The sequence below is a fragment of the Morone saxatilis genome, unplaced genomic scaffold (assembly GCF_004916995.1).
Source record: "Morone saxatilis isolate NCDOM2014 unplaced genomic scaffold, NCSU_SB_2.0 Contig4, whole genome shotgun sequence".
In the NCBI taxonomy this organism is placed as follows: Eukaryota; Metazoa; Chordata; class Actinopteri; family Moronidae; genus Morone; species Morone saxatilis.
The window spans coordinates 11,236,304-11,247,151 of NW_023339984.1; the positions used below are offsets into that span (position 1 = coordinate 11,236,304).

General features: G+C 45.2%; 1 protein-coding gene across 2 annotated transcripts in view; it reads right to left on the reverse strand.

Moving 5' to 3' along the window:
* The window catches only part of pcdh7b (protocadherin 7b), a 98,798-nt gene extending 91,202 nt beyond the window's left edge, over positions 1-7,596 (reverse strand). For both annotated transcript variants that reach the window (XM_035675621.1, XM_035675620.1), the window contains exon 1: positions 4,041-7,596. In XM_035675621.1, coding sequence (XP_035531514.1) covers positions 4,041-7,115 — 3,075 coding nt within the window. In that variant the 5' untranslated portion in view covers positions 7,116-7,596. The remainder of the gene's footprint in view (positions 1-4,040) is intronic.
* Between the last annotated feature and the right edge of the window lie 3,252 nt (positions 7,597-10,848).

The following is a 10,848-nucleotide window of genomic DNA, read 5'->3' on the forward strand; positions in this document are numbered from 1 at the left end:
GGGATGGCCAAACATGTTAAAGCTCCTGTGGAACCTCTTATCAAGTAATTACCTTATTGAGCTCAATGAGGGACTGACTGCCACAACAAGATAAAATCACGCGAGAGCCATCAGGGGGATGTTTGGTGCCTACAAAAAGGCAAGTGGCGATGACTGCTGGAGAAAAAAAAAACACACAAAGGTTTGGACAATTGTGGCATGATTGCTTAATCCTACGTACAGGCGTTCATACAAAGAGATGCAGGGTCACCTGAGCTTTGCAGGTTTCAATTAGGTCAGTTGTGGCTTTTCATAGGTGTTTAGGCTGATACGTCTTGTAGCTAAAACAAATGAGGCCGGAGACAAAGTATTGCATTTCCATATTGGTTTCCTGATCTGCCTGGAGCCTGAAGGGCAATCACATCCTATGTTTTAGCTACAAACACCATTCAGGTGACCTCCATTTGCATGCTGATATTGTTTGTCCCATGTGAGTGCGGTAAGGTGAGGATTTGCCCTATGCAAATCAGATGCGCCGTGGCTCTATTCAGCTTGTGCTGGAGAGGTTGTAGCTATGAGGAGGCGCAGGAGGAACAGCTGGCCGAAGCACAGGAGGTGAACACTGGGGCTCGGGTTGAGGGCAATGTCCAGTTATGCTTGCTGCATCAGCCCCGAGGCAGGATAACCTGGTATAAGTGTGCGGACCGGGGCTTTTTGACTGCCCTGAGGGGCTAGGCTTGCAGAGCATAGAATACAAGCTGCTGTGGCTCACTGCTGATTAAAAGTGATCCACCTGGGCACGAGTGGTGCTTTGAAGTGCAATGATAAAACAAAAGCTGATGGCTTGTGCTAATTCGATGGCTAAGTGATTTCATTCCTCACTACATTACAGTTGGACAGCATTATTTTCTGGCACTGGATAGAACAGACGCTACTGCCAAAAGTAATAAAGTTAAGTGTTCTGTTAAGTGCGCACACTACTCATCAGCCTTCAAATGTAAGGATTGGACACAGGTGTGTAAGGAGTTGGTTGAATAAGGATAATGTAGCCAGGAAAAAATATGTATAACATCAGCCACAATCAATGGAGTTACAGGAAGAGATGAAATGTCAAGTCTGTTGCCCCTCCTGTTCAAGCCCTCAACAGCTGCTGGGTGAGACACTGGCTTCTTCACAGTTAGCTCAGCTTAATGACTGTTTAAATGTCTGATGGGTTAAAAAGAAAGGCTTGCCGCACTGATAAACTCCCTCAGTTGCCTGGTTACCTGCCCGAGCAGGTTGCCTGTGCAGTTATTGTAAGATTAGGTAGGCGAGGAGAGAGAAAGACGGAACCTGATACCTCAGAGATTACAGTCAATGGTCAGCACTATTCTCTCCCTCCCTCCCCGTCTTTCCACCCGACCCCAAGTCCCTTGTGAAACAGTAGGGGCCATTCTCTATACCGCTAACAGGGCCGTCTTTCTTGTGCCTGTCTCTATCTCTTCCCACAGACGGACAAAAAGAGAGGGAGTGGTAAAAGAGAAGGGTTTGTGGGTGAGGGCGTGTATGTGCATGTAGTGTGTGTGTGGGAGAAAACACACACATATAATGAAAAACGTCCCTTACCCTCACCTGGAAATTTTTACACAGGTTAAACAGGTTCAACCTCCTTTGTGGCCAAATGTGATAAAAGGGTCGAATTTACCTCCAATATGAATAAATCTTCAGGAAGTAAAATTGTAACACCTTTATATTTAAAATATAATAAAAACATAATGTTAATGTATTCATTGACGTAACCATTTTCCACTAATCCACTAAGTCCAGATCTTACACAAATTGTTCCCTTAACTGAGGCCCACAAGTGTCCTTGAGTGCTTTATTAAGTCTTTAGCTGTAGTGGCACTTATGCGAAAACAGAATATTTTTAGATGCAGCGTCCCTAAAATCAAGAGCATGACCGCTTCACTACTTAATCTAATATAGAGGTGGCTGTTTAATGCCATAATTGGAGCACATCAACGCACACCTTCTCTTCAATTAGCTCTCTTGTGCAGCCATTAAATTACACCCTATTCACCCCCAACAGAATTTATCAACAGTGAGTATTTACTGAGCCCATGGGATATAAAAGGCAATTTGAATACCTACTAGCTATTGTATATTAAACACCAAACAGGCTGCACCACACAATAAACATGGATAATATTGCCCAGTAGACCACTGAACACTTTTTTTTTACTATTCTACTACAATTTAAATCTCACAAGAAAATACTCTTTGTGCATTATGGTTTCGTCCATGACACTGTATTCTAACAAACGCAGTTCATAAAACTTACCACAGCTTCAATGTAGACAGTAAATAAATAATTATATAAGTGGAGCATAGTGACACACAATACATGCTGCTGCCGCAGCAGCAAATAGAGTGCCCTTTTAATTATGCAGGAGACATCCGAAAGCAACAGCACTCCTCACACTCTGGGAAGCAGCTCAGTGAATACACCATATTAGAAGCTGTTAGAGACAGAGTAGGGGAAGAGATGGGATAGAAGTAAAAGGGGAGTGAAATGATTTGAGAGGAGAAGTAGCAAGAGGGAGGGGAAAGGGATGAGAGTAGAGATTTAAAAAGAAACCACTGCAAGAAAAAAAAGGCAAGGCAGAGAGCACTATTGTAAGGGGTATGATGTGGCGGAGGCTGAAAACCTAAGAGAGGAAAAGGAATACAGAGGAGAAAACAGGCAGCACAGGTGGGGGCCAGACATGCAAGTCTATACTGCACAGGGCCAAAGGAGAGTTTGTGACAGTGGGCATGAGATATAAGAACAAGAAGAAAGAGATATCTAGAAGAGGAAAAAAAAGAAAATCGGGAAAAAAGAAACAATCCAGCTGCGTTGTGAGAGAAAACAGCACTTCTGAATTCTAAAGGAGTAGTGCTGACACCAAGTAAAAGAAAGATCAATAATTCATTAGCCTGCCATAGAAAACACATAAAACAGTAGTGTTCTTTTTTCCTGAAAACGCAAATCAGCCGCCTTCATTATGTATTAACTTTGTTTCTCGCCGTTGTTGCACGATAGTGCAAAAAAACAGCCAAAAAGTATAAAGACTGAAATGATAAAAGCACACATTTCCTGAAATTTGAATATCACATCATGCCACCTACACCGTTTTCCAGCACTGCAAATGGAAGAAAAGAGTTACTGAGAGGAGAAGAGAAAAGAAAAGCAAAAACAGAAGGGAGGTAAGACTAGCTGGAGGGTGGATGAGAGTGGAAGGGAAGAAAAGCAGGTAGAAAATGGCAGACATTTATATATGAGGGAAAAGGTAAGGGAGTAAAAAGCAACTAAGGCACAATACGGGAAGTGTTATAAAAATGTCCAATTTCACTGCTAGGTCAATGAATTGATGCAGACCCCGAAGTGCAGAAGAATGTTAATATGACCTCCTGGCCAGATGTTCCTACTTAAGCCCAGACTGTAAAACTGACTCACAAACCTAACAAAGCCATGTTTGTGCTGCATTCACGCTACATCTACCTTTCTTTCTTATCCTCCTTTGTTTTTTTTCTCCCTTTTCACAAGAAGACAATGCAGCCTTGTCACAGACAGAGGGCAGGGCAGGGCTTGACATGGCTAAGGGGAATGTAGCCGGCCCCTACCTCGCTCCCCTCTGGGATAAAATAACTGCAAACCAAACCCTTATGTGAGCTGTCTACAACACTCAGATACATATTTGCCAAGGTTAGTAGTTGTGACACCCCTGACGGAAAAAGCAGTCTCAACACATGCCTTGATAAAAGTGAAAAAGTTGGCTGTGTTTGGTCGAGTGGTAACAATACCCCTTCATAAGCTAATCTTAACCCTTCTCTTGCCTTTTGATATTACATGTGAATGGCACTCCAAACCAAAACAGATCAATAGCACTAACTTGACACACATTAGCACCATAAAGGCAACAAGACTACTGAGACTAGCCCTGTCAGAAAGCATTATGGTAGAGAGAACACTAACAGGAAGAAACAGAGGACATTTAAGAGTGGTGGAGGGGAAAAAAGAACACGGAGACGTGTCTTCTTACCTGTTTGTTGTACTTGTTGATAGTTTGACTGCTGTATTCAGAGCAGTGGTCAGATCCAAGGGAAATGTTATCTCCGGTGCCAACAAACGTATTGGCAGGGGGCAGGTCCTGAACTGCCTGGTGCTTTTTACCAGCTGTTGGCGACTGCGGATGAAGCTGGACAGTAGGGAGTGGTGAACTGGACTTGTAGTGCCGGGCTAGATCTGGGCTCCCTGGCCCTCCGTTGACTGAACGGTAGCGGCCCATGCCAGGACTGTCTGACAGCTTCTCGTTGACACCATCGTAGCGCTGCCCATTGGGTTTAGAGGCCTCTACAGTGACAATACTGCTATAGAGTGGCTGTTTGGACTTCTGTTTCTTCTTATCTTTCTTGGGCTTCTTGGACTTATCGTGCTGCTGTGGCGTGAAGAAGTCTTCATGATCCTTCTTTCCGGCCTCGTAACCATTCTTATTCTTAGGGCGGCAGTAACGGGCCATGACAACAATTAGAATAATCAGGATGACTGTCATGATGCCCGAAACTACCCCAATCACAATGCTTAACCGCTGTTTGCTAAGATCATAGTTGGGGTCACCAGCAATGTTGGTGTTGAGAGACGTGCTCAGGCTCTTAGCCACCTGGGCCTCCACAACTGTGGAATTAGAAAGAGTCTCATTAACATACACATGAACTAGTGTGGTGGTGCTCTGTGAAGGCTGGCCACTGTCATTCACCTGGACCACTAGTCTGTGGAGACCATAGTGCTTCTGCTCCAACTTCCCTACCAGTGAAATGACCCCCGTGCCCCCATCAATCTCAAACAGCTTGAAGGGGTTCCCCCCAATGATGCTGTAGTTCAGGTCTGCATTGATGCCGGTGTCGGTATCAGTGGCTATGACAGTTCTGACTACTGTCCTAATGTTACTAGAGGGAGGAAGAAGGGTGTAAGAGCTGTTTATTGGGAAAGTGACTGTTGGTGCATTGTCATTGTCATCCATGACAAAGAGTGAAACTGTGGCAGTGGCAGATCTGGGAGGGTCACCACCATCGACAGCCTTGACACGGAATGTGTATGTGGTTTTTTGCTCTCTATCGAAGGACAGGGTGGAGAAAATAGTCCCAGTGTCATTCTCAATAGAAAAGATGTCCTCTTCTTCCTCAATAAAAAGACTCATTTCTGCATTTTGGCCTTTGTCTGCGTCAATGACTGTAACCATGCCAACTGGACTGTTGGGCTCAAGGTTCTCTTTGACATAGAAGGTGAACACATCCTGCATGAACTTTGGTTCGTTGTCATTCTTATCGGCCACAAGGACAACCACTGTTGCAGAGCCCTGAAGGGTGTTTATGCCCTTATCTTTGGCTATCACTTTGAATTCGTAGCGCTCCGTTTGCTCTCTATCCAGAATGGTGTTTACTCGGATGTCTCCACTGTCTGCATCGATAGAGAAAATCCCATTTACTGATGAGTCTAGGGAATAGGCTATTTCAGCATTCTTCCCACTATCTGCGTCAATGGCTGCCACTGTTGTCACCCTCTCGCCAGGGGCATTGTTTTCTGGAAACGACACCTCTACAACATTCTGGCTGAAGACAGGAGGGTTGTCATTAGTGTCGCCCACTTTGACGATAAGAGAGTTATTACTTGCCAGACTGGGGCTTCCAGAGTCAACAGCCACTATGACCACGTTGTATTCCTGTGTGGCCTCATAGTCCAGCGGTGCAGACGTGTGGAGGAAATATTTCTTCTTATTCTGCTCACCCTCCATCTCACTGGCTGGTTTGAGCTGAAAGGGCACATCCCCTACCACTGTGCAGGTCACAATGCCATTTTCCCCCTGGTCACGGTCTGACACCTGGACTAAGGCAATGGGTGTGTCCACCACCACATCCTCTGCCACGTTGGCTATCCCGTCTTTTAAGAAAATGCGTCCAATTTTCCGTATCTCTATAGCAGGAACGTTGTCGTTCTCATCCTTGATGTTCAACACCACAGTGGCCTTGTCCATTTTCGGTGGCTGGCCTCGGTCACGGGCCATTACTGTGAACCTCAGTTGGCTCACTTCTTCACGGTCAATGCGGTGCAACACACTGAGCCATCCTGTGCTCTCATCCAACCTCAGTAGCCTCCTTACTGACTCTGTGGCTGCCCCGAACACATACTCTATTTGACCATTAACCCCCACGTCTGCATCAGTCGCTTTGAGCTGTAGTATGGGGGCACCAGGGGAGCTGTTCTCTGGTAGATCCGCTTCATACACACTCTTCTCAAATCGAGGGCTGTTGTCATTCACATCAGTGATCATCACCCTAAGAATGGCCTGAGAGGAGCGAGGGGGATCTCCTCCATCCCTAACACGCAGTGTAAGCTCATAGGAGTCTCTCTGTTCTCTATCAAGGGCCCCTTTAATGATGAGTTGAGGCTGCTTCTCTCCATCAGTAGTGTCAGCAACTTGCAGTTCAAAGACGCTGCTCCTGCTTGCGCCTTCCTCAAATCTCCTCTTCCCCGAGTATGAATCCCCAGAAGAGCCCAAGCGCCTTGAGTTCTCCCCATTGTCCTGGATAAGCTCATATCTCTCAATTCCATTTCTACCAAAATCTCTGTCTGTGGCTGTGGGCAGCAGATAAAGGGTTCCAATGGGTCTGTTTTCCTCCACAGACAGTGTCAGGACAGGGGATGGGAAAGACGGTGTGTTATCATTTATATCTAATATGATGACTTTTCCCTCAAAGAGGTCGACCCAGCTTTGGGCTGGTCCGATCACTGACACTTCAAAATCTATAAAACACTCATTTTCATCAAATATCATTTGGCACTGCTGTAATTTTTCACGGTCTATGCGCCTCTCATTGGTGGTGAGCTCACCTGTTATGTTGTCTATTTTGAAAAAATCTGAGCCTGATTCTAGCGTGAATGTCACCTCACCGTTCCCGGCTACAATGCCCAGGTCGGCGGCTACGTTTCCTACTCTAACATCGGCGGGTCCCTCCTCAGCCAAACGGTACCGGAGCACTTGCTTGGCAGCGGGCTGATGCACGAGCTGCAGGATGAGCATGCAATAGTACAAATAGTCCACTGCACCAGTAGTCCTCATTGTTCTCCCCTGAAAAAATGTCCACTTAGATTTGAAAAGAAAAATGTAGAAAAAAAGAGAATAATTTAATCACTACCGGGAGAGTCCGATTATGGAAAAGAAATGTCGTTTTCATTAAGAGCAAAGCCCTCTGTTGCGGGATGCGTAAGACTTCATCCTCCGGACGACTTCCTACATCGCTCCTGCTGCAGTGAAAAGCAGCAAGTGCACGGGCTTTTCGTCTCTGCTTTGCTTTTCCTCCTCTGGCACTGGATGTTAGTTGCTCTTTCCTTGTTTAATTTGGGAAAAAACCGCAATGATATGGAAAAGACACCAGAGAGGGACCGTGCGCTCCGGGCGGTGCCACAGATATTTGAATTTCATGCGCGTAAAAGCCAAAATGTTATTGTCCGAGCAACATATCACCAGAAAGTAAATTCAGAACATATCCAGCCGCTTTACTCACAGTTTGTGGTTAGGAATCTCCTCTTTTTTTTATGGGGGGGGGGGGGGGGGNNGGGGGGGGGGGTGAGGTTGCAATATTCCTCTGTCCGATGATGTGTCCACGTATATCAGAGGATCATTTAAATTTCCGCGCAGTTTCCAAAACTCATCATAAAGGCGAGTGTCGACTGCGCGCAGCCTGTCAACTCTCCCGATCTTAAGGATTGTCAATGTGAGGCAAAATTACCTGTCCGGTTGCCTACTCTGCTCTCTTCCTACCAAGTCACTTGCAGCCAGCAGACAGACAGTATAGTTCTCACTCCTCTTGCGAGTCCACAACGCACAACCTGCTGAAAGAAATTCAAGGCTGTGTTGTTGGGTTTTTTTTAAAAAAGAAAAAGAAAAATCAAACAGGGAAAAATCAAAAAAGATAAAATGTATATCCGACGCAGTTTTTAGGAAACGTTGGTTGGATTCCTCGGTGTTTCCAGCAGCACATTCAGCCTGTTCCCTCACCTGCAGACGCGCCGCATGTGTTGGCAGCCCCTATCTGCAGCACTGTGAGAGGGATTCACAAATGATATTGCAGTCCCTCTCTCCCCTTCTCTCTCTCTCTCTCTATCTCTCGCTCTCTCTCTCCCTCTCCACCAAACCCCCCTCCCTCCGGTTTCTTCTCCCCCAGCAGCGCACGTAAACAGGGTCGGACTTGGTCTTGATCGCCGAGTCCAGACGCCAGCAGAAAAATATTTGAGGAAAAGAGACAGAGGAGGGAGATGCCTTAATATTTTGCTGGAGACGTGTCTCGGCACTTTCTGAGCGCAGTTTGGATGCCTCACATCATGTTCATGTGGGCGACACGGCGAGAGATCCGACAGAAATAACCATTTGAGTGTCTTTCACATACTAGGCGTTGTATTGTAACATTATAACATGTTGTTTCCCATTGCAGTGTGGTTGCGGTTGATGTTGGCTCTGCCGCAAAAGACAAGCCGCCGCAAATTCAAAGCACAACTTTTGCGCACTCTCTGGTTGACACAAGTTATGCGCTTTTAATATGATATGAAACTGTTTTGTGATCTGTGTCCGGCAGTGCGCGACACCGCCGCTGCAGGACGGGTGAGACGGGACGGGGCTGAGCCGTGTGTGCGCAGTGCTGTGGTTTCCCTGTGGTTACTAATATGAATGCGTGTGGTCGCCGGTGGCTGTGCTCTGCTCCACCGGCGCAGCGCGGCTCGGTGTCTCTTCTGCCCTGTGTGCTGCTCGGTCCACTCAGCATCCAGGAAGGCTGAGAACGCGTGGCTGTGCATTAATTTGCGTAAAGAGAGAATGAAAGAGAGAGAGAAATCCCCTCCCGCGTGGCCCCTCTGAACAAGGGTTTCTTATTCGGCCAATGCGCAAACCCAACTCCCTGTGAAAGATTAGTGTGCGCGGTGTGTGTCCTAACACAGCTGCCACGCAAGTGCTTGTGATGGGTACAGTGTTGAGCAAACATTCCTGCTGGCGGTCAGCTTAGATTCTCCCGAGGGCGCACTGGGTAAGGGGAGGTAAATGAGAACGTTTCCGACGCTGGATTCATATCCATACTGCACGTATGCGCATTTTGCACTGCTGTGTTAAGTGCAAAATAAAATAAACTCTGGATTTGGTGCTTCAATGCGCGTGCGTGAGGATAGCCTCCTCTAACTTGGAATTGGGCGCACTCTCCTTATTGTTAAATGTAAGGACAGTGCAGCGCTGTGTGTGTGTGTGTGTGTGAAATTATACAGTGAATGAGTGTAATGAGTGAGTGAAGGAGTGAGGGACCGGGCGGGATAGAGGGGAAGGATAGGAGGGAGGAGAGGGAAGGAGGATGGAGGTGGGAGGGAAAGAGGCAGCCAGTCTCAGCAGCTGCATCTTTCTCAGACGGCTGTCTGAATTCCAGCAGTGGCTTTATCCTTGCTTACTAGCGCCCTCTATCGTCAAATTAATATCAAACCTCCTCAAAAGGCCTGTGGTAGGAGTACAGCAGACAGAGAGGGTACATGTATTTATGCGGGGCATGTACAGTGGCCAGTGGGAGGTGTTAGTTTATTCTATTAAATTACAATACAAAAAAAGCTGTACTAGCAGCATTCAGAATGTATTTTGATTATAGGGAATGTATATATTTGTATGACTCAGAAGGTGTATATGAATGTTGCAAGGCAGTTTTAATTATCACTAATTAAAGTAGGATATTTTTATCATAGGAAAGTGGCCTATAATTTAAAAGACTTGCCTCAGAATGACATATGATTTGTTCAACAAATGTTCTAGTTCATTATTACATTTAGTATATGATTCATGAGGAGTAAGGTATAATAATAAACACACTAATACTGGGTTGTGTTACATATATGATGGATTGCTTTGACCCAGTGTCAGTGGTATTTTTTATACTACTTTTGGGTTATTTACCCAAACTAATATATAGTTATTCTGACTCAGGGTTGCACATAACAAGCACAAGTTTTACCCTAAAGCTGTCACAGAAGTATTCTTATAGTACAGAACAACAACAACAATGTGCATACGACTGAAAAACTGCAAAGGCATTGACATTTGACCAATTTTACAGGAGAGACAAAACAAAAAATAACCATACTTTGTCCTAACTTTCTTTAATTTTCAGTTTAATATTAAAGCTTCATAAACATGTGGACATGTTTTCTATGCACTGGTACTGGATAGAATACACCTATTATTGCATTGGTACATTGACCCAGTTTTGACCCACTGATTTTTAGTGTGTATATGTAAAAAACCTTTTTTTTTTCTCCAATTTTATGATTACACTTATTGGAAATCTTAGCCTGAACAACCCTAAAGGCAATTTAGAAAATCAAAACATAAAAAAAATCACATTCAGCACATGGATCTTTCTTGACAGCCTCATTTGCACCAGCCACTCTGAATCCACTGGATCAAACAATAACAACTCTGTGTCCCAGGGCCTTTGGAATAACCAGATACAATGTGGAATTGAGCGTGTGTAGGCGATTTTGGAGACAGTGTTTACTATCAGAACAGCGGAGATCAAGGCTCAAAATCATCACTGAAAATCATTATCATAGTTCTGTGTAGCATCGATCTTGCTCTGAAGTGGATGAGTGGTCTAAAATGATGCCAGGGAAAGCACTCGACGCCGTTACAAAGACCTCATCAATAAAAACGAGGTGTTTTGAAAACGAGATGTTTAAAAAAGTGAGTCATACTCCCATGCAGTGGCTGATAGCACAAAATTAAAACAAGTTCTGATAAGAGATGATACACCATTCCCTTTGTTTTTGCT